General features: G+C 42.8%; 1 protein-coding gene across 1 annotated transcript; it reads right to left on the bottom strand.

The window, feature by feature from the left end:
- Positions 1-961: 961 nt before the first annotated feature.
- LOC141649405 (uncharacterized) lies at positions 962-25,056 on the bottom strand. The gene is made up of 10 exons (XM_074458097.1): positions 24,581-25,056; positions 24,250-24,459; positions 17,574-17,728; positions 16,882-17,156; positions 15,840-16,024; positions 15,678-15,754; positions 15,248-15,422; positions 8,528-8,656; positions 2,940-3,093; positions 962-2,746 (listed from the first exon to the last, which is right to left on the bottom strand). The coding sequence occupies exons 1-10, from the start codon at positions 25,054-25,056 to the stop codon at positions 962-964; spliced, it is 3,621 nt and encodes a 1,206-aa protein (XP_074314198.1).
- Positions 25,057-25,213: the final 157 nt, after the last annotated feature.

Below are 25,213 nucleotides of genomic sequence, written 5' to 3'. Positions count from 1 at the left end.
CAATTCCGGGTGAATTTTAATATGCAAGAGAAGAAAGTTTCCCTTGATGAGTTGCACAAAATGCTTGTGCAAGCCGAAAGGGACATGGGGCTAAGTGTTAGCACCACAAAAGATGTGCTCAATGTCAATCATAAGTGCAAGGGAACCTTCAATAAAGGCGGGAAGAAGGGGAAGAAGCGAACTCCCAACAGGAATATAGCTGGTATGCCAAACCAGGGGTTGATATGGTTTTGACAGGATTTGTACATGAAAAGGAAGATAGAACCCTGAATTTAAAAATCCTCAAGCAAAGCACAGAGAAATTCTAAGAACGATGAATCCCAAGATTAATTCAGTCCCCTAAGCAATGCACAAGGAGATTAAACTAAACTTAGGCCAGCAACTAAGCAAAGCACGAGTTACTGAGAAATTTTGTTAACTAAGCAAAGCACAACTTAACAGGGTAAGGAGAGTAAACTCTTAGGTTTTCATTCATTTAAATCTGCCTGTAAAAGTGGGATATCAGGCTGCTTAAATAGAGTTTACAAAGAAATCTCTACCCTTGATTAAACTATTATCTAATGGCTCACAAGGCCTTACAAAAGAAGTTAAAATAACAGCAAGAAGTCCACAAATGAGGACGAAATAACAGCAATAAAACAGACTGGTTAAAAGTTCAGAAAAGCACAATAAAGCATTCTTGTTTGTTTCCTGAAATGGCAATGTTGTTCTCATGTCTTTAAAGCTCTTGTTTGGCCTTCTTGTTGCTTGTCTCCTGACTTGATAGGGACTACTATGACCCTCCAAGATCTTTATTTAGATAATGAGACTTACTTAAACAAAAACAAAGGAATTATCACTGAATTAGCAAGGATAATGTTGCATGCTTCCCTGAATGGACCCTGACTTTGTAAGCCTGATTAACTAATCTTCTAAGCATAATTTGAGAAGCTTCTCCAGGATGATTTTGTAGTTTGGAACCTTAATGCTGACTGAAAATTAGCTGGAGCCCCTGGTTGGATAGTTTCCTTAGAGAATCAGGGTAATTCCCAAGCTTGGTCAGGACAGGTTCCTTGTGATTATCTGGATGGTTGCCTGATCCCCTTGCTCCTGCATCATCCTCCTCAGGTGGGAGAGGCTTTACCCTCAAATCCTCAGTGTCCTCTTCATCACTGCCATAGTAGCGACTGAGGTCTCCAATGTTAAATGTCCCATGAACCCCATACTCCCCTGGAAGATCAACTTTGTAAGCATTAGTCCCTACCCTTTTTGTTACTTCAAATGGTCCATCAGCTCTTGGCATTAGCTTGTTCTTTCTTTTGCCAGGAAACCTTTCTTTCCTCATGTGCACCCACACCAGATCACCGGGTTGGAATTCTTTTCTTCCTTTGGTTGGCTTGCTGTTCTTCTTAGCCTGCTCATTTGCCTTTTCAATTTGCTTCCTCACCTGGTCATGCAGGTGCCTCATCTGTTCTACCCTTTTCTTTGCATCATAATTGACTGTTGCTCTTGGGACATTGGATTGATCAATGGGCATGAGAGGGTTGCTTCCATATACCACTTCAAATGGGTTATGTCCAGTACTGGAGGAAAGAGCTCTGTTGAAGGCAAATTCTGCCTGAGCTAGCTTGAGATCCCAATCTTTCAGTGAGCTCTTCACAATACACCTGAGTATCCTACCCAAAGTTCGGTTTGTGACCTCTGTCTGCCCATCTGTTTGAGGGTGATGGGAGGTGCTAAAGAGCAGTTTTGTGTTGAGGAGCCTCCAAAGGGTCTTCCAAAAGTAGCTCATAAACTTTGTGTCCCTGTCAGATACAATTGTTTTTGGAACACCATGTAACTTCACAATTTCCTTGAAATACAAGTCAGCCACTCCTGAGGCATCTTCAGTTTTCTGGCATGGCACAAAATGGGCCATCTTGCTAAACCTATCCACCACAACCAGGATAGAATCCTTTCCTCTCTGAGTTCTTGGCAAGGCCACTATAAAATCCATGCTTATATCCTCCCAAGGTTTATCTGGAACAGGCAGTGGAGTATAAGCCCCTGGTAGAAATGAGCTTTTTGATTTTTGACAGGTAGAGCATCTTCTGATTACGGCTTGAACACCCCTCTCCATTATGGGCCAGTGAAACTGATCTTGAAGTATATCCAAGGTCTTTTGTACCCCAAAATGTCCTGCTAAACCATTAGAGTGAACCTCCTTAATTAGTAAATCTCTATAGGAGCCTCTGGGAATACACAGTTTGTTTCCCTTGAATAGATACCCCTCCTGCAGTGTGAACTTGGACCCTGGGTTGTTTGGATTGCCTTGCAAAGTTAGCCAATCCTCCATGAAATCCTGATCATCCTTGTAGAGCTCTTTCATAAACTCAAACCCCAACACTCTTTGCTGAACTGTGACTAACATAGAGTGCCTCCTAGAAAGTGCATCTGCTACAACATTGAGCTTTCCCTCTTTATGCTTGCTGGAAAAATTAAAAGATTGGAGAAACTCAACCCACTTAGCATGCCTGGCATTTAGTTTATGCTGGCCATTGATATACTTTAGTGCCTCATGATCAGAGTGAAGAACAAAGGGCTTTGGTTTTAGATAGTGGCTCCAATACATCAGTGACCTGACCAATGCATAAAACTCCTTGTCATATGTAAAGTAGTTAAGCTTGGCTCCACTGAGTTTCTCACTAAATAAGGCCACTGGATTCCTTCCCTGAATGAGCACTGCTCCTATCCCTACTCCACTAGCATCACATTCCACCTCAAACAACTAATCAAAATCAGGCAATGCCAGGATAGGTGCCTCACACAGTTTCTTCTTGATAAGTTCAAAGGCCTGCTGAGCCTGTTCTGTCCAAGTAAACACTCCTTTTGTTTATTCCTTCAGTCACAGGTGCCATGATTGTACTGAATCCTTTAATAAATCTCCTGTAAAATGATGCCAAGCCATGGAACCCTCTCACCTCAGTAATGGTTTTAGGAGCAGGCCATGACTTGATAGCTACAATCTTTTCTTGATCCACAGCTATGCCCCTCTCAGTTATCACATATCCCAAGAATTTTACTTCCCCAGTCATGATGGAACACTTTTCTAACTTCCCAAACAACTTATGCTCCCTTAATTTCATAAACAGCAATTTCAGATGTTCCAAATGTTCAGGTTCGGATTTGCTATATACTATGATGTCATAATAAGTATACAACAATAAACTGACCCAAATAAGGTCTCAGCACTTCTGTCATAAGTCTCATGAAGGTGCTTGACACGGCTATCGCAACCCTATCAAAGATAAAACCTAACGGTCTCAACTAAAATGTAGCAGAGGCAGTCGAGTATCGAATCCAAAGGGAGGTAATGTAATTATCAGCTGTCTAATTCTAGTCCTAAAGTAACAATGGGGGGTTTTGTTGAATTGATTTCTAAGCTACAAGATTTAAAGGAAAGAGAATTAAAGGCAAGAAAAATAAGACAAGAAAATCGGTTTAAACTATCAAGAAGAGAGGGACATGTCGGGAATTCGGTTCACTACGGTAGTCCAGTGACTCAGCTGTAAATGATTCAGACGAACTAATGTGAGACGGATGTTGAAAGGTCCTTTCGGTCCACTTTCTATCCTAAAATACCACTAACTTAACTTTCATCCTCATTAGGGTAGTCTACTGTTTATAGCAGGCCTATTTAGTCTAATCTTTCGATCCAGGATTAATTTTAGCCAGATTAAAGGGTGACATAGAAGCGTGCACTCAACTAAGTCGAATAAATACAATTAAATTGCTATAGTGACAGAGTCTCGTAATTAATTCGTCTAATTCATTCACTACATCGTAACATTTCTACCGCAGATCCCCTAATCCCAACATGAAAGGGGTTTAGCTACTCATATCGTTAATTAAACTAACAGCAATTAAATTCCCAGCAGTAAACATTGTAAAATAAACAATAAATTGCAATAAGGAAAATTAGGGCAGCAACTAATTGTAACGAAAATGAAGAATTAAAGCAACAAAAGATCAATTATTATTAAAGGAAGAGAAAGGAATTATAATCCAAGCGATTCCGGCGTAAAGAACACAAAATCCGAGTAAAAGCAATCCCGAAATAAAGTTACACTGAAGAGGAATAAAGCCACGAAACAAAGTTCTCAGTAGAAAGTTTGATAAGGATAAAAAGATAGATCAAAAGATGTTCTTAACCTAGTTAACATAGGTTTAAATAGAAAAGCAAACAAAGTTTAGCGAAATAATTAACACACGGGCTGATTAAGCCCAGTAACCATCGAAACCACTCGATCGAGTGGATTAAAACCACTCGATCGACCAACTCTTCAGCAAAATCCACTCGATCGACCAAATAGTTACTCGATCGAGTGAATGGTCTTTCTGCAACTTAAGGTTCGAGTAGTAAACTACTCGATCGACCATCTTGGGGTGTAGAAACCACTCGATCGAGTGGAAAAACTGCTCGATCGAGTGCTTCATCTTCATTTCAGCTCAAGTCCGCCACCAAATGCCTCGTAATGCGTGCCACGACGCCTTTAAATGCAGTATCTCACTCTGGAACAATCCCGTCTCCTCTAAATGCATGCAAAAAGGACGAAAAAGGGTACGATTCCACTACTTTCGCGTTCATTTCTACAAAATGGACAAAACGAACCAAAGTAGCCAATTCGGGGCTAAATACCATAAAAATAGTATGAAAATGCATAGAAATACGTGCTGAAATAGGCTAAAAAGACTATACATTAGGCACGTATCAAATCTCCCCAAACCAAACCTTTACTCGTGCTCGAGTAAACTCAAACTATACACTAATGGAACGGAAAAATAACTCAGAGCTAGCTTAACTTGTCTACTTGAACCAATTTAATGCAACAAAATTAACAGTTAGAGCTAAGCAGTCAATACGCAAACGAATTATAAGCTGTTCAGAAATATAGCTGACCTATCGACCTTGCAAGACCAACAAAATCGGACTCTCTCGTGGTCACTCTTCTCTCATGAAGCAAAGGGTGAATATTATATGTAAAAGAGAGAAGAAAAGACAGTCACTCACCTAACTGCGACCTACATAGCATGCATGCAACAAAAATGAAAGACAATTCAAGTACTAATGCACAAATTCCAACCAATAATGTCCGTCACAGCCGAGGGCTTACAAATAATTTGGGAATTGTGAGGTTCAGGTGAGAAAGGCAAAACATGTTATGGAAATGTGGAGGTAAAAGCGTCAAGCTAGTTCCTAACAGGACCATAATAAACCATCCTAATCTCAACTGACTGAAGAACTAAGAACAAGTGCCCTTCAATTGGAACACAACTCACTAAACTCAAACACAATCTCCTCAAAAAATATGGAATAAAACGGAGGAGTCAGACGGTCACAAACTTCCCTTTTTTAATACCGTCTGAATGAACCAAATCAAATAAATCAAACTTTTTTCAATTCTTTCTTTTCCTTTCACTGTACACGTGATATTCTCTTTTTTTCATTTTCATTTTTTTTTTTTCTGTTTCACGTTTTTCTTTTTATTTTTCTTTTTCAATACTTTTTTCTTTTCCTCCTTCCTCAATTCTTATACCAACTCCAAACAAGTAATACGGACCAAACTGCAATGGAAAATATACCTCAAAAGAACATACTAACTAGCTTGACTGGGCAGGCTTAGTTTGGGATGTAGCTAATGGGTCAAAAAGGCAAATTTGGCTAATGTGGAGTTAAATGGGTGAAAAATATAAGGAAAGGGAAATTTGCAAGCGCCTCCCTGCATGTGACACCAACCACAAACCCGAATATGTGCATTTGACTCGAAATTGAATGTCATAAATGTGCAAAATAGACGAACATGCTATGCAAGGAGTACTACTCAAAATTCCTAATGAACTGGTCATGAATGTCACCAGTTATGGGCTCTAATATCTCAGAATTTTTAAGTAGTTTACCAATTTATAGGTCAAGTCTAAACAGTCAGCTTATATTTGAACAGAAATTCGTAGACTATGCGTATGACAAAGCTAATAACTATCAACAGAAGTGCAAGGCTCAAGTAAATTGACAAGTTATAGTGCATTGTTATCATGGAAATCTACCGTTCCGACTCAACCTATATGCAAAAATAAACGTGAAATTGTTTTGATTTTTTTGAAATTTCCTAATTTTTTTGGATTTTTGATGGAAAATAAAGAACAATGCAAGCTGAAAAGTAAACGTGAATGCAAAAACAGATGCAGATGCAGATGCAGACTCAAAAGGATGCAATACCCTCCCCAAACCAAAACGGACAACGCCCTCGTTGTCCTCCAGCATACACCAGCAGATATATACAGGGGAACGGGAATATACAACCAACAAAATAAAAATAATAAAATAAAGGAGACGAAATAAAAGAGTAAGAGATACATACAAAATACGAACTTCCTCAAACCAGCCAGAAAACTGGGGAAGTGAGTAGACCAGTAGCTACTCGTCGTCGTCGTCGTCACTGCTCTCACGGCCAACCTCCGGCATGTACTCCCGGTCCTCCTCCTCCTCTCTCCTCCTCCGCTCCTCAGCGCGAGCTCTCTCCACTGCAAACTCGGGGTCCTCGTCCTCCTCCTCCTCCTCCTCTGACGCCGGGTACCCCTCAGCTGGGTACCGGAAGAAGGAAGGGTGTGGCCAATCCTCCGGGATCAGTCTGTGTCGCCGCAAGTGGTACTCGTACAGAGGGTGTAGGGTCAAAGCTAAGTCCCTCTCCATACGAGCCTGACGCTCTGCAATCTCACGCAACAAACCGTAAACGGCGCCCCCTTGGTCTACGACCGCGGGCGCCACAAAGGGAGAAGGTAGTCTAAAAGTGGCCGGTAAAACTGGCTCAGTCTAGTCAGTGGGAGGTGGAGTAGGAGTAGGAGTGGTAGTAGTAGTGGGAGTAGGGGTCGGATCGGGAGTAGCCGTGGAAGGCGGGGTACTCCCTGAAGGTGTGGACCCCTCTCCAGTCTCAAGTCGCCGCTACTTGGCGGCAGGTGCATCAGGAGTAGGTCTGGGTGGAAGGTGAAGGAGAGGTAGTGGTGGCGGACGGTGGCCCTTTGCAACGATGGCAAGGGCTCAAGACGGGGAGAGTCGACGAGGGTAAGTCAACGGACAAAGAGCCGTCAATCTTCCATGTCCGGTAGTCTGGGTCGACCAATGCTGAGAAAGCATGGCGTCCAGACTCAGTAGCCTCTCTCCCTGGAGGTACTGCAGGTCACGAGGCCAAACGGGGAAAAGGCGGCGAGCAAGAATGGTGGCTATGCCACCGCAGTCAATGGTTCCCGCCTCCTTCTTCCCCTGCTCGGAAGGTGCTTGGGCGGTCAAGTAGGCAATGTTGAGGGTGAAGGGACCCTCGCGATCGACGTTCGGTAACCGCCCGGATGGAGAGCTCGTTGTTTGTAATGTTGTTCGGCTCCTTTCGGCCGAAGATAGTGCTCCCCATCAGTCTTAGGAAAACACGGACGGGGGGTAGGTGGACTGATGGAGCTTTCGCTCCCTAAAAGTGGTCTGGGCCGGACACCGCCAAAGGCGACGGTAGACCTTCCTCGGGGCGATCAAGCCCGTAGAGGAAAGGTCAAGTAACCTACCAAACTCCGCTAATGGCATCGGAAAAGTCCTAAGTTAAACAACCGGAAGGAGACTGAAAGGCTGTCGGGGTCAGTCTTGTGCGCATCAGGGGAGAAGGTGAAAGAGCTGAGAAACTCGAGACTCAGCTCTAAAAAGGTACGGCCTCTCATAGTGATGAGGCCAGGCATCCCCGTGGCCCGTAGTAAGTCACAAACCGACTCGTAAATGCCGAGTCTCGTAAGCGCCGATTCCTCTAGAAATCGGGAAGGTACATGCACACACTTAAGCAGGTTATAAAATTTTGTACGGTGTAAAGCGTTAACGAATAATACCTGCGGATAATCTGGGTGAGAGTCGAGGGAGGTGTCCCCTCGGACCGTAATATGTGATGCAGTAGAGGCGGAGGCGAAGCGTGCGGGCCGTAGAAGTGCTAGGAGCGGAAGTAGAGGTAACGGAGCCGGCGTAGCTCGAGATCATCTCGACCCCGCCTCTGGAACTCAAGGCGAAGCCCGTAAAGCGACGGTGTGAGGAACCGTGGGCTGCTCGAAGGCGATTCTGCGGCTATGATCGGCGGCGAGTCCGCCACAGTGTAAAAACAGGGGTGGTGCGGAGGTAGTGGCTCTGTGGTCACCATCGAAGAGGAACTAGCAAAGAAAGGTGCTAGCGTGGTGGTGGTGACCGTAGAGGAAGAGGTAGTTTGAATCGGCTAGCAACTTAGCTAGCTGGAGTAAAAACCGTCCCTGCAGCTGAAACAAGGAAAACTGGGGCTGCAGTGGTGACTAAGGCGGTGGTAGTGGCAACAGCAGGGGCCACTGACTCACTCAAGGACGAGCTGGAGGACGAACTAGTAGATGGTAAAGAACTAGAATCCATCCTGTAACAGAGGGTAAGGGGTATTGTTGGGCCCTAAATTATCCTGCCTGACCTGATATAGGCCAGGCAACAGCCAAAGACAACTTCCAGGCTCTAGAGATCTAAAACCAGGCATTACTCCAAGATTGACAGGCATTAAGCAGGAGTTGATTAAAGACAGGCGAGAAATAACCAGCAGCCTGAAAAGATAAAGCACCAGGCCATTGCAGGCAACAAACAAGCAGTCTCATATATTCCCTACAAAAGAGGAAGACCAATTCCAGAAGGCAAAAATATAGGGAGCAGTCAAAGCAACGGCTAAGAAAGAAGCAACCATCTCCGGGTAAATAGGGGACATTCCCTATTTACCAGGAAAACCTAAACGGCACAAAGGGATTGAAAGCAACCACCTATAAATAGAAAGTGGGGGAAGACAAGAAGGATGATCTGAGAGACCATCACTTTTACTCATATACTTTGTATTCTTAAGCAATATATTCGCCTGTCACGCCTGATACAACAATACTCTGTCAGGCTATCCAAAATCATAGTAACAATCACTCCTGGCTTGGTGCCCGTGGTTTTTTCCCTTATTCCCAGGGTTTTTCCACGTATAAAATCCTTGTGTCATTATTTATTAGTTTGTTTTACATTTAATTACACCAATCAGGCAAGTTATTCGAGTTAGATCACCCTACATATAAATCCCTGGCAGGACGCTCTAGATCACTGAAAATCCTGCTAAAACAATTGGCGCCCACCGTGGGGCATCTAACTCAAAAATAATCAAAAGCCCACCATCAAAATACCACAAAAAACTAAGAAAAAATGGCAGGAGATAGCATTGAGCAACAATTAGCTGCTGCCAAACAACAGTTGTTGGAGATGGAACAACTGAAACAAAAAATGATCCAGGCTGAAGCTGAAGTGGCAAAATTGAAAGAATCGAATCCGACCTAAAGATACAGTTGGGAGAAAAAGCTTCAGGATCAAAATTGAAAGTCCAGCCTGGCACACCATTCCCCTCCATCATAAGGAACATTGACTTCTCCAATATTGGTACTCCAACTCCATCCAAAGCGGGAGAAGAAACGGACTCGGAGAACTCCAAAGTCAAGAACTCCAAGATCGGACTAACACAACCATTATGATGGCTATGCTCCAAGAAATCCAAAAACTTCATGAGAGATTTGAAAAGATCCCAGGAGTTCCTACCCCAATTGAAGAAGCAAATCCAGAAAGCTATCTTTGATTCTCCCTTCGTGGATGAAATAGCAAAAACAGAGACTGCCAAAAGAAGTTTGTGATTCCCTCAATGAGAATCTATGATGGAACCACTGATCCACAAAACCATGTTGCCTATTACAAGCAAAGAATGCTTTGGCAGCATCAATTCCCAATGAACTACGTCAAGTCTGCATGTGTAAGGGATTTGGAACAACTCGAACGGACTGCCTTGCAGTGGTACATAAACCTGCCAAATGGAAGCATCAAGTCCTTTGTTGACCTGGTCAATTCTTTCAATCATCAGTTTGCCAGCAGCAGGGAACTAGAGAAGAGATCCAGTGACCTGTACGGGGTTAAACGAAGCCTGGAGAATCAATCAGATCATACATGACAAGATTCAACAAAGAAAAAGTATCAATCCCCGGATGTGATGTTGGAACAACCATTGAAGCTTTCGAGCAAGGGCTACCCCTGGACAGTGACTTTTATGATGAAATGACCATGAAGCCCTGTCATACCTTTGAAGATGTCCAAGCATTAGCCATAGGCTATATCAGGCTGGAAGAAGACAAAGGCTACAAGACAGATAATGCTGACAACAACTCAGGATATGACAAAACCAACAGGAAAAGCTTTAACAACAAAGGAAGCAATTCCGTGCCATCTCCCTACGCAAGACCCGACGGATCGAAGTCAACTATACACATGAACAACGAGGTAACTCCTATACTTATCCTCCTGTCCAGAAATATAACTTCTCTGTTGACATTGCAGGATTGATCAAGAGACTTGACCATATGGGAGACATTGTCAAGTGGCCAAAGAAGTCAGACAACCCCAACTCAAGAAAGGATACCACCAGATGGTGTGAATTTCACATGGACATAGGTCACACAACAGAAGAATGCCTGGGATTACGGAGACAAGTGGCTTACCTGCTAAAGAAAGGATACCTGAAAGACTTGATGCAAACAAAGAACAAGGAAGATGACGGAACAAGAAGAAACATAGAAAGGCAACAACGTGACCTACCCCTGCACCACCCATTTATGAAGTCAAATTCATCAATGGAGGATCGAAAATTTGTGGCCCGACCGGTTCAAATTTGCTAAGAAAATTGCCAGGGAGTCAAAAATGAAATCTCCTTTTAAATCTATCAATTTACCTCAAATTACTTTTGACGACACGATATGCGGGGTATTCCAGGACCTCCACCATGACTTGTAATCACCATGCAAATAGGGACCGCACGTGTCATGAGAATCCTGGTAGATGGAGGCGATTCATAAACCCGATCATGCTTGATGTCCTTAAAGCAATGAAGATTGATGAGAGCCAAATCATAAAAAAGTCTAATGTCCTAGTAGGATTCAGTGGAGAAACAAGAAACACGCTAGGAGAAATACACCTACCCACATATGTGGAAGGAGTATCTTCATATGAAAGATTTGGAGTCCTGGACTGCCTGTCATCCTACAATGCTATATTGGGAAGACCATGGATCCACAACATAAGAGCCATACCCTCTACCTATCACCAGTGCATCAAAATACCAACAGAATGGGGAGTAGCAACCATTAAAGGTGAACAAAAATCTGCCCAGGAATGTTATACTGAGGCATTGAAGCCTTCCAAGACAGAAAAGAAGAAAATTTGCCGCTGAAAGACATGCCATCATCAATGAAGAAGTAGACAAACTACTGGACATGGGGATGATAAGAGAAGTCATGTACCCCAGCTGGCTAGCCAATGTAGTGGTGGTTCAAAAGAAGAATGGCAAGTGGAGAGTCTGTGTAGATTACACAGACCTCAATAAAGCCTGTCCAAAAGACCCGTTTCCACTCCCACACATAGATGCAATGGTGGATGCCACAAAGAGGACATGAACTCCCGACATTCATGGATGCCTCAAGTGGATTCAACCAAATCAAGATGCACCCATCTGATCAGGGAACATACTGCATTTATCACGAGAAGAGGCATATCTTGCTACACAAATGCCTTTTGGCCTGAAAAATGCAGGGGCAACATACCAACGCCTGGTCAACACAATGTTCAAAGATCAAATAGGGGACACCATGGAAGTCTATATTGATGACATGGTAGTTAAATCAAAGAAAGCTGAAGATCATGTCAGGGACTTGAAATGACCTTTAAAATCCTAGAAGATTTTAATATGAAACTCAATCCATCCAAATGCCATTTCGGGGTATCCTCAGGAAAATTCTTGGGGTACATGGTCACCAAAAGAGGAATAGAAGCTAGCCCAGAACAAATAAGAGCCATACTAGAACTAGAATCCCCCAAGTCAGTCAAAGATATTCAAAAACTGACAGGACGAGTTGCAGCCCTGAATAGATTCATTTCCAGATCATCGGTAAGATGCAAGGCATTCTATGACCTACTCGGAAGAATAAAGCATTCAAATGGTTGCACGAACATGAGTCACCTTCCAGAACTCAAAACATACCTGACTACACCTCCGTTACTTGCCAAACCAGACAAAGGAGAACCCCCCACGATCTACCTATCGATCACGAAAACAAAGAATTAGTGGAGTCCTGACCAAAGAAGTTGATGGCCAACAACATCCAGTCTACTATGTAAGCAAAAGTCTCCTAGATGCGAAACCGGTATGGCCTACTTGAAAAATATGTACTTGCTTTAGTAATGTCCTGTACTAAACTTCGACCCTATTTTGAAAGTCACCCAATCATTGTAAGAACCAACTTGCCTATCAAATCTGTCCGAGAAGGCCCGAGTGTCGGGAAGAATGGCAAAATGGTCGGTACAAATCAGACCTATGATATAACCTTTGAACCCGGACGGCAATTAAGTCTCGAGGCACTAGCAGACTTCGTGGGAATTCACCCTACCCTAGAACCAGACCTCATAAAAGAGGTCAACCTTCTTGACACACAAAAAAGGACCAGGAATGGATTCTCCATGTAGATGGGGCAACAAATATGAAAGGCACGGCCTAGGATTAGTCCTAAAATCACCACGGGGAGACCTGATTGCACAGTGTTAGTTGTGAGTTCAAAGCCACGAATAATGAGGTGAATATGAAGCCCGATTCTTTGGATTAAAGGTATGTATAGAACTCGGTGTAGCAAACCTCAAGGTAAAAACCGACTCTCTTTTAATTTCCAATCAAGTTAAAGGAGTATATCTTTGCAAAAGATTCAAAAATGATACTCTATTTGGAATATGTCAAAAACCTTTGCAAAAAATTCAAAACCTTTGACATTGACCAAATACCAAGGGACTTAAATACCCAGGCGGATGCCCTAGCCAGCCTGGGATCAAATTTCACCTGCTTTGTGTTTGACAAAATACCCATCGTCCACTGCTGGAACCAACCATAGAAAAGCCTGAACGCAATTTGCCCTATTCAGGAAGATACAAATTCTGGACTAAACCTTACTATGATTGGTTCCTACGGGATACTCCCTGCAAAAAAAAAACGAAGCAAGGGCCCTGAAAATCAAAGCATCCACTTATACCATTATAAATAACACCTTGTTTAAAAAGTCTCAGTGGACCTTACTTACGTTGCACGGAACCAAATGAAGCCAACCAGGTTATAGAAGACATACATAATGGCTACTGCGGAAATCATAAAGGTGGAAGAAGCCTGGCAAGCAAAATTCTCAGGACAGGCTACTTCTGGCCAACCCTGAGAGCTGACTGCATAGCATACAGCTCGAAATGTGAAGCCTGTCAAATCCATTCCCCCTACATCCATCAACCATCAGAACTACTACATTCCATCTCGGCCCCCTGGCCATTCATGAAATGGGGCATGGACATAGTAGGAAAGCTACCTCAGGCGCCTGGACAAAAAGTCTTTATGCTAGCAATGACTGACTACTTTTCCAAATGGATAGAGGCAGACTCTTACAGGCAAGTCAAAGAAAAAGATGTCATATCATTCATCAAAAGAAATATCATATGTAGATATGGAATACCTTCAGAAATAGTCTGTGATAATGGGACACAATTTGTGGGAAAAAGAACAGCTAATTTCTGTGCACAATGGAATATCAATTTAGTCACATCTACACCAGGCTACCCTAAAGCCAACGGCCAAGCAGAATCAAGCAACAAAGTAGTAATCAGTTGCCTGAAGAAAAAGCTGAAAAGAAGAAAAGGAAGATGGGCAGAAGAGCTCCCCCTAGTTCTATGGGCTGACAGGACCACACCCAAAACAGCCACAGGCCAAACACCATATTCCCTGGTCTATGGCTGTGAAGCGAAGAATACCAACTGAAATTCATGTGCCAACTACCAGAAGCAGCCTAAACACAATAGAAGAAAACAGACCCCTATTACAAGATAACCTACTCTTAACAGAGGAACTGAGAGATGCAGCCAAAGTCAGGATAGCCGCCTACCAACAGACAGTAGCCAGAAGTTACAACAAAAATGTCAATATCAGAGTATTCAAAGAAGGAGACCTAGTATTAAGGAAAGTTTTCCCCAACACCAAAGAAAAGAATGCAGGCAAACTAGCCCCTACATGGGAAGGCCCGTACTTAATTGATTCAATAGTGGGACAAGGAGCTTACAGGCTACAAACTTTGGAAGGAGAAATGATCCCCAGATCTTGGAACATTCTCCACTTAAAACTATTTCATATCCGAGAAGCGGTAAAACTACTCACCCTATATACATGTGCTAAGTTTCATACCTGCTATGTGCTAAATTACTTGCCTATCATTCTTAATTTCACCTAAAACTTTATTTCAAATCCTGAAAACTTGTTTTACGCCTTCTTTTCACTTATTATATGTTATACTTTAGGCTTAAACAAATGTTCAGGATTGAGGGCCACTCCACCCAACCTGAACAAAGATTTCTAAAAATGCTCTAATTTGGCACCCGCCGCCCGACCCGAAAAATAAACGAGCTCGGATATAAAAAGACAAGTACAAAGGTGGAATAGACCATAGTACTTGTCAAAAAGCCCTCCTGACAGGCTGAGGGCCATAAGCCCTCCTGACCGGCAACCACCCTCATTCTTAAAAGCCCTCCTGACAGGCAGAAAAAGCCACCATTCCCCATAAACACAGGAATGAGGGCCATAAGCCCTCCTGACAGGCATTATTCTAACAAAAATATCACATGAATATACAGGTACAAATTCCAGTCAGAAACAGCAAAGAAAATCAAGAAGGGAAAGGACATATATATTCAAACCTACCCAGGAATACATCCTTCCCAGGCAAAAAGAACACACCGTTCATTCAGGCCAAGCCAACAAAAACCAAAACAAATCCTAAATCATTTGTTCAGGGAACATCCCCCCCTGAATAGGCCAAAACAACACAAACAAAAAACAAAAAATATTTCAAACTAGCCCACCTTGGACACGATGAGAGCCAATCCCCTCATTAGCAGCCTCTTCTTCTTCATCTCCATCCCCTTCAACATCACTATTTTTCCCTTTAGATGGAGGAGAGTCCACCTCCTCATCATCAGCATGCAACTTACAAAGCTCGGGATACGTGGTATTAAGATCGGCCAATTCCGATCGGGATTCCAAAAGGCGACTTCAGCAGGCTCTTTCATAGCATCCACACGACCCTTGCCAAAGAAATACGGGCGGCATCTTTATACCTGGCCCGAACCTCGTCCCTCTCCACACCCAATTCTTCATTTACTTTTAATCGCTCTGCATAGCCCTTTTCGACCTTCAATTCCTCCTGGGCAATATCAAACTTGGCCTGAAGAGCTTTCAAGGCATCCTGAGCAGATTTCAGCTTAGCAGACTCCACCAGCAACCGAGCCTTCCCTGCCTCATTATCCTCCTTCAACGAATGATTCTCACCTTGGACACCTCCAAATCGCTTTAAACTTGTCAAGATCTTTTTCAAGATTTGTACCTCCCAATCCAAGGCATTTTTAGACCATGGACTGATTCCGGTTGACAGGCACTCCTCAAAGACATCATTAACATTCTAAAAACAAAAGAAAATGCCCATCTAAGCCACAAAAGAAAGAAAACACACACAAAAACCCACAACAAACAAAGACAAAAAATATATACCTCCTGAAGCATGGTAACCAGGTTGGCGGATAATCCCGGAACGATACATAGCGGCCAAAGCACGAGCGAAGCCTCCTCTGCACTGGTACTTAAAATAAGGATCATCAACCACAAAAGCCCGAGCCTGAATTTGATCCTTAGCAAACCGGACCTCATCCATACGAGCCCGACTCCCCGACCTCATGAACTCCTCCCAAAGACTCATCCACTCTCTTCCTCTTCTCAGGACGATCACTTTCATCCACAACCTTTTCAGGCGATACCAACCGAGCTCCCCGCACAGATTCACCGAATTTGAACAAAGACACTATCACTCCCCGTTGCCTCACCGCTCTTTGACTTCTCCCCTGTAATTTGAGAAACCCCGCCTTCACCAAAGACAGACCAAAACTAGCAATCCTGGCGAAGCCCTGGTAGCTGCACGACGAGTTTCTAAAATCAAAGAATAAAAGCATGGATCCAATACGGGAAAAACAGAATGACAAAACAAGCAAGAGAACTTACTCCCTGATGAAGATGCCCCTGGAACCTTAGTGCTCTTCACAGGCTTATAAGTGCTCAACTTAGCCTTCTTAAAACGAGGCATAGCGACTTGCCCCCAGACAGGCGGGCCAAGCCCTCTCCTCTTCGAGCAACGCCATAAACGCTGCTATCCGGTCACCCGATCCTCAAAGATCGGGATTATTCACCCAATCATTTACTAAAAGAAAACATGGGCAAAGTAAGTAAACTCTCCAAAAAATACTATTACCAAACCAAAAATTATGCAGGAAAGAAAGATTACCTCCTTCAACAATTTGGATAATTGAGATAGTCCAGTCGGGGGCAATTGAATCGGCCTTGATAAACATATAAGTTTGAGCCCGACATTTATCATCCCCTGAATCAAAATTGGTGATCGGGTGAGCCATCTTTGACCGACCAAAATTGAACCTCCCAAAGAATGACTCTTCGGATGATAAACATTCTTAAAATCATCCAGAGTAATAACCAACTTATGCTTAGAACATAAATGCTCAATAGAATGGACAATCTTCCAAACCATTGGCATGAGTTGAAACGGAGGAACCCTAATAGCCCTAACCACCTCGGCCATAAAGGAGAAAGGGGAAGTTGACCACCACCCCGAAAGCCCACTCAAAAATACGAAACCAACCCGGGCTACTCCAATTAGCCCCGATAGGACCATTCTCGGAATCCAAACCTCGGCCCCATGAGGAATGATACCCCCGCCCTTGATATAATGCTCAAAAGCGAGTTTCGATTGATTAGCCTCATGGAAAGAGACTGCTAAAGCCTTATTAGGAGAATACTCAACCCCCTTATAAGACATGGACAGAATCTCTGGAGGAGGAACAACCTCCACCACGTCATCCTCGGGAATGACTTCGGGGACCCCCTCAACCTCAGCAAGCCATTTCAACTTCAACAGAACTTTTTCAACCTCGGCGGGAGCTTTTGAAGCTGCTGCCCTTCTCCCTGCCACCACCACCATATATTATTTTTTCTAAAAGATGAAATTTTGCAAAGGAAGAATTTTTTAGAAAGAGAAAGAAGAAAGTTAGAGATTGGAATGTGAAGACATACACGAAACAAACAAGATATTTATAGCCGCAAAACCATAACGGCTAGGAAAGCAAGTGGTTAAGATCAATCATGACTCTCCTAGGGTTTTGTGAACCTACCCTATTTATGGCAAGTAACCGTTACAAGAAGTTGAAGCAAACTCAAATTCTGAATCCGATAGAAAGTCCCTGCACAAATCACTTGCCTGGCCCAAATTTTTATCTCCTCATTCCTGGCCAGACCCAATAAAGGAATAAGAAGATAAGGGGCAATTGTTGGGCCCTAAATTATCCCGCGACTGATATAGGCCAGGCAACAGCCAAAGACAACTTCCAGGCTCTAGAGATCTAAAACCAGGCATTACTCCAAGATTGACAGGCATTAAGCGGAGTTGATTAAAGACAAAGTAGAAATAACCAAAGCCCGACTGAAAAGATAAAGCACCAGGCCATTGCAGGCAACAAACAAGCGATCTCATATATTCCCTACAAAAGAGGAAGACCAATTCCAGAAGGCAAAAATATAGGGAGCAGTCAAAGCAACGGCTAAGAAAGAAGCAACCATCTCCGGGTAAATAGGGGACATTCCCTATTTACCAGGAAAACCTAAACGGCACAAAGGGATTGAAAGCAACCACCTATAAATAGAAAGTGGGGGAAGACAAGAAGGATGATCTGAGAGACCATCACTTTTACTCATATACTTTGTATTCTTAAGCAATATATTCGCCTGTCACGCCTGATACAACAATACTCTGTCAGGCTATCCAAAATCATAGTAACAATCACTCCTGGCTTGGTGCCCGTGGTTTTTTCCCTTATTCCCAGGGTTTTTCCACGTATAAAATCCTTGTGTCATTATTTATTAGTTTGTTTTACATTTAATTACACCAATCAGGCAAGTTATTCGAGTTAGATCACCCTACATATAAATCCCTGGCAGGACGCTCTAGATCACTGAAAATCCTGCTAAAACAGGTATGATAAGTAAATAGCTGCTAACCGTGGCTAAAACAGCACGTAAAACCAGCATGTGACAGCATATGACCCCCTACCAGTCGAAAGATTCGACTTTACAGCAAATAAATCCCAACAATCCTCAAAAATTTCGAATTACAGAATGTAAGCAGCAGTAGGGGACGGGATAGCAGTTAACAACAGTAGCTAGCAATCAATGACTGAGGTTAATTAAAGCATGAAAGCGTATGAACCCGTCTGATAGTCGAAAAATTTGACTCAAGTAACCCTAATCGCAATTTTTTGTGCAAAGGTCAGATTGAGCATGTCTAAACATTAACAGGGATGTGATATCAATCAACAGTCAACAGCAATTTCGCAATGAAGATGCTAACTAGACAAATTGCAGCAGCAATAACCCAAGTGACAGTCGAAAAACTCGACTGTCCTGAACCCATATCACAAAAATCATGTGGAATTCGAATTAAGCATGTAAAACAGCGAGGAAGGGGAATTATGATCATCAAGCAAGCTAATTAAGGGCATACAAACACAATCAAGTCAAAAAATTCGACTAAACAGGGATTTTCGAAACCCTAGAAACCATTTACCTCATAACAATTCAAAAAAATGAAATTAAGATGCAAAGAGGAAGGAAGAAACACTTACTTGATGATAAAAGACCTACAATATGCAATTAATCTTCAATAGACAAGCAAAAGTAGCGATTTTTCGAGATGAAAACCGCAAACCCTAAAACCCTTTTAAAACCGAGAAGACGAGCACAAATAAAGGGGAAATCAAGGGGCTTTTGAAGATCGATTAGCAAGAAACAGATTGTAGGTGGCAAATATGGAGATTGGGCAAGAAAATATGGGATTGGGGGATGAATTTGATCGCACAAGGGGAAGGATTAGACGAAATTAGGGATAAATGAATTAGAATTAGGAATAAAAGAGTTTAAGATAGAAAAACTCCCGTGTCCTGTTCATTTTCACTCGATCGAGTGGTTTTAAACTACTCGATCGAGCACTTTGGTGGTCCAGCTGCTTGGTCGAGTAAACTTTTACTCGATCGACCAATCCCCTTTATTGCTTTACTCGATCGACTAGAAAAAACACTCGGTCGACCAACTTTTCACTCGATCGAGTACAAAAAGTACTCGATCGAGGGCTTTTCTCGCGTAAGCTCTTGAATTTTCGTCTTTCTTCCTTGGGATGCGTAAAAACTTCCCCAAACCTACATAAAAACACACACAAAAATTTCCCAATATACCAAATACGCATAAGAACAGTCTATAGTCTTACGTCTACGCTAAAAACTGTCTAAAACTAATTGTCCTAATTAAAACGCAATAAAACAAATTCAAAAGAAATTCAAAAATTATCTATTACAAAGTGTTACACGGGGCATTTCCCCGTTTAATTCCCAACAAATTTCAGCAGCCCCTCGGAGGGCTCCCACGACCGAGGACGTCATCTCAAAGAACATTGACTGTCCTCTTCATCTTCCATGAGCATGAATTATCACTTGAAACGGTAGGAGGGGAGTAGTTCACATCCACGTAAGCGCGAACTTTCCTCGTCCTTGCTCCTTTATCACCAGCTTTAGCGTCATCATCTTCAATTTGATTGATAATAATTACACCATGTCCTTTGACAGACTCCTTCATTGCTTTCATCCGTACTGCCTGCAAGCAAGGAAAACAGACGAACTTTCCTCCTTTTTGCTCTCGATCGAGGCGGAGGGTTAACAATAGCGAAAGACGATTCTCCAAATTTTCATCCGGAGTGTCAATAATAGGGTCAATAGAAGAGAGAGCATTGCAAGGCAAGGCTTGCATGGGAGCTCTCCGGAACTTAGACGATGAAAAATCGGCTCCTCGTCCCCTACCCGAAAGGTCAAAGTCTTCCCCGACGTCTATCACTTTGCACGGCGGTGGACAAAAATGGTCTCCCTAAAATGATAGGGGTGTGTGCATCTTCGGGGATGTCTAAGACAACGAAGTCAACGGGAATAAAGAACTTCCCGATCTGAACAGGTACGTCTTCTACTACACCTAATGGCCGTGATAAACTACGGTCGGCCATCTGGACAGTCATGTTGGTGCAACTCAGCTTTGTCAAACCAAATCTCTTAGCCAGAGACAGCGGTAAGACACTCACGCTAGCGCCTAAATCGCATAGCGCGTTATCAATCAAATGCATACCGATATGACAAGGGATCGAAAAACTACCCGGATCTGACTGCTTAGGTGGTAACTTATTTTGAAATAGGGCTGACCCCATCTCAGTCAAAGCTACGGTCTCACTATCATTAATAGTCCTCTTACGCGCTAAAATTTCTTTCATAAACTTTAAATAAGAGGGTACCTTTGTCAGCAATTCAGTGAACGACACAGTGACTTCCAAGCTCTTCAAAAGTTCGACAAATTTGCCGAATTGTTGATTAGCTTTTGTATTCTGCAGCCGCCTCGGGAAGGGAACCGTGATAGGTATCTCAAGTCCCTTGTTTCTCGCTTCCAATGTATCTTCCGGCGCAATTTCTGTATCCTTTGGACGCTTCTTACCTCTCGAACGAGGTCTTTCCGGTGATATCTCGCTTAAACGAGCACTAGCAGGCTCTCGAATAAGCTTCCCGTCATCAATACTACTCGATCGACCAATTTGCTCACTCGATCGAGCAGTTCTTTCATCAATGTCAGTCGATCGAGTACAATTTCCACTCGATCGAGCAACTCCACTTTGCTCTTTACTCGATCGAGCATAAAAACCACTCGATCGACCCGTTTCTTCATCATTTCTGCTCGATCGACCACCTGAGATCAGTCGATCGAGCACTTTCTTGGCTGACAGCTCGTTATTTTCGCCAGAACACTGTTCATCATCAGTTTTGGCCATCCTCGGGTCTGATTTCAACACTTCTGGTCCCTCATAAGAAAGACCGCTTCTCAATTCTATCAGATTTACCGTCTCATGTGGATTCTTCTCATTTTGAGTCGGTAAATGACCCTGCTTTCTCGAGGATTGATTCGCGGCCAATTGGGCAACTTGAGTTTCAAGTGCCTTAATAGACGCGTCCTTCTGTTGATTTTGTTGATCACTCAGCTGCAACTGCTTTGTAATGGATTGCAACATAGACTTTATCTCACCTATTTCACTCACCCCGCCGGAAGATGATGCACCATGGTTAGGAGGATTGAAAGACGGAGGCTTCTGAAAGCCTTGTTGATTCTTGTGTGGGGGAATATACGGCTGCTGCTGGTTCGGAGGAGGAGTAGGATTGAGCACATTTTGGCTTGTCCACCTCAAATTGGGATGGACATTCGGCTCATAATAAGTATTTGTCTCCCTGTAATGTTGAAAGGCGACACATTGCTCAAAAGGACTAGGACAATTCTCGAAACATGTCCCTCACTCCACATCTTCTACGAGACGAAAGGACCGTCTGAAACAAAGATTTACCTGATACATCCCTCCTTTGGAAGCTCCTCCCAACTCATATTTGTCAAATCTCGCAGAAGAGCTTCTAGTGCGGCTACGAGAAGAAGATTCAGACTCTTCTTTGATTGCCTCTGAGTTCCCATATTCACCTTATGAGTGGCCAAATCATCAATGATCTTCCACCCCTTAGTCTCTCCCATGTTCTCAAGAAATCGGCCATTGGTCATGACATCCAAAATAGCTCTCGATCGTCGTACAGCCATTATAGAACCGATTACAAAGACTCCACTTTTCGAACCCATGGTGCGGAATGGTTCGCACTAACTTCTTGAAACGGACCCATGCTTCATGAAAGTTCTCATCGAGGCCCCTGTTTAAAGCTCGTGATCCGAGCTCTAATGGCAATAGTCTTTGATGCGAAAAGTACTTCTTGTAAAATGCTAAAGCCGGTGAATTCCAGTCTGTTATCCCATGAGCAGCCCGGTCCAGATCCCTATACCACTCCCTTGCAGCATCGCGGAGTGAGAAAATAAACATGGTTTCTTTTATCTGATCTGGGGTCACGCCAGATGGTGGGGGTATGGAACAGCAATAATCGATAAAGGTTTCCATGTGCTTAGCTGCATCTTCATTTGCAGCTCCCCCAAATTGGTTTCTCTCAACCAAATTGATATAAGATGGCTTCGGCTCGAATTTTCTTGCGTCCCCTGGTTATACAAATCCCTTATAGAGATTCGCAGTTGTCGGCTCAGAGTGACTAGCAATAGTTGCTTCTTCAGCCATTTCTAGAAAGTCTGGAGAAGTGACTGTCTCAGCTGATGAATTGGAAACTGGAGATGAAGGTGGATCCTCCTCAAATAGAGCGTTCTCGTAGTAACTAGACAGAGTACTCAGCTCTTCCTCTATCGGTAATACCCTAGTTGATCGCCTCAACTCGCGCAAAGATTTCTCAATCTCAGGATTATAAGGCAATAATTCACCACCCTTTGACCTGCGCATAAGAAGAAACTACAAATAGAATATAAGAATAGTTTAAGGAACGGATGCCCCTTAAACTAAAAGAAAGACCAAAAATTAAAACAACGAATAATTTAAACAATTGCCTCCCCGGCAACGGCGCCAAAATTTGACACGGCTATCGCAACCCTATCAAAGATAAAACCTAACGGTCTCAACTAAAATGTAGCAGAGGCAGTCGAGTATCGAATCCACAGGGAGGTAATGTAATTATCAGCTGTCTAATTCTAGTCCTAAAGTAACAATGGGGGGTTTTGTTGAATTGATTTCTAAGCTACGAGATTTAAAGGAAAGAGAATTAAAGGCAAGAAAAATAAGACAAGAAAATCGGTTTAAACTATCAAGAAGAGAGGGACATGTCGGGAATTCGGTTCACTACGGTAGTCCAGTGACTCAGCTGTAAATGATTCAGACGAACTAATGTAAGACGGATGTTGAAAGGTCCTTTCGGTCCACTTTCTATCCTAAAATACCACTAACTTAACTTTCATCCTCATTAGGGTAGTCTACTGTTTATAGCAGGCCTATTTAGTCCAATCTTTCGATCCAGGATTAATTTTAGCCAGATTAAAGGGTGACATAGAAGCGTGCACTCAACTAAGTCGAATAAATACAATTAAATTGCTATAGTGACAGAGTCTCGTAATTAATTCGTCTAATTCATTCACTACATCGTCACATTTCTACCGCAGATCCCCTAATCCCAACATGAAAGGGGTTTAGCTACTCATATCGCTAATTAAACTAACAACAATTAAATTCCCAGCAGTAAACATTGTAAAATAAACAATAAATTGCAATAAGGAAAATTAGGGCAGAAACTAATTGTAACGAAAATGAAGAATTAAAGCAACAAAAGATCAATTATTATTAAAGGAAGAGAAAGGAATTACAATCCAAGCGATTCCGGCGTAAAGAACACAAAATCCGAGTAAAAGCAATCCCGAAATAAAGTTACAGTGAAGAGGAATAAAGCCACGAAACAAAGTTCTCAGTAGAAAGTTTGATAAGGATAAAAAGATAGAACAAAAGATGTTCTTAACCTAGTTAACATAGGTTTAAATAGAAAAGCAAACAAAGTTTAGCGAAATAATTAACACACGGGCTGATTAAGCCCATTAACCATCGAAACCACTCGATCGAGTGGATTAAAACCACTCGATCGACCAACTCTTCAGCAAAATCCACTCGATCGACCAAATAGTTACTCGATCGAGTGAATGGTCTTTCTGCAACTTAAGGTTCGAGTAGTAAACTACTCGATCGACCATCTTGGGGTGTAGAAACCACTCGATCGAGTGGAAAAACTGCTCGATCGAGTGCTTCATCTTCATTTCAGCTCAAGTCCGCCACCAAATGCCTCGTAATGCGTGCCACGACGCCTTCAAATGCAGTATCTCACTCTGGAACAATCCCGTCTCCTCTAAATGCATGCAAAAAGGACGAAAAAGGGTACGATTCCACTACTTTCGCGTTCATTTCTACAAAATGGACAAAACGAACCAAAGTAGCCAATTCGGGGCAAAATACTATAAAAATAGTATGAAAATGCATAGAAATACGTGCTAAAATAGGCTAAAAAGACTATACATTAGGCATGTATCAGTGCTAGGAGCATTAGACAGGCCAAATGGCATCACAAGCCACTCATAGAGGCCATGCTTGGTCTTGAAAGCAGTTATCCATTCATCACCTTCTCTTATCCTTACTTGGTGATAGCCCTGTCTGAGGTCTATCTTGGAAAATAGCCTAGCACCACAAAGTTCATCCAGCATATCATCCAATCTAGGAATTGGAAACCTGTATTTCACAGTAATATTGTTGATTGCCCTACTGTCAATGCACATCCTCCATGTGCCATCCTTTTTTTGGAACAAGGAGAGCTGGAACTGCACAAGGGCTCAAGGATTCCCTAACAAACCCCTTGGACATGAGCTCTTCTATTTGTTTTTGCAACTCCTGAGTTGTCTTTGGGTCACTTCTATAAGCTGGCCTGTTAGATAACATTACACCAGGCACTAGATCTATCTGATGCTCAATTCCCCTCAATGGAGGTAACCCTGATGGCAGCTCTGTTGGAAATACTTCCTGATAGTTATGAATTAGTTCCATGACTTCACTGGGAATGTCTGTTGTACCCTCAACTTCCTTGGATAATAGAATGAAAGCAGACTGCTCTTCCTGCATTTCCCTAAGTATTTCTGCTTCTGAGAGGAATAGTACTCCTTTATGGTTACTCATGTTAGGACTGCCATAATCCTTGGTGTTTGGGGGTAAAGGTGTGAGCACTATTCTCTGGTTCTCATGCTTAAAAGTGTAGATGTTGCTCTTCCCTTTGTGTAAGGCATCCTTGTCAAACTCCCAAGGCCTGCCCAATAGTAAATGACAGGCATCCATTGGAACAATGTCATAAGTTACCTCATCTTTATAAGTGTTCCCAATGGAAAAAGGGTACAAGGCATTGCTCATCAACCTTGACTTCTGCCCCTTTACTGAGCCACCTGAGTTTGTAAGGGTTTGGATGAGGTTTGGTTTCTAAATTGAGCTTGTTAAC

The sequence above is a fragment of the Silene latifolia genome, chromosome 3, assembly GCF_048544455.1.
Source record: "Silene latifolia isolate original U9 population chromosome 3, ASM4854445v1, whole genome shotgun sequence".
Classification (NCBI taxonomy): Eukaryota; Viridiplantae; Streptophyta; class Magnoliopsida; order Caryophyllales; family Caryophyllaceae; genus Silene; species Silene latifolia.
This window is presented reverse-complemented; position numbering and strand designations above follow the sequence as displayed.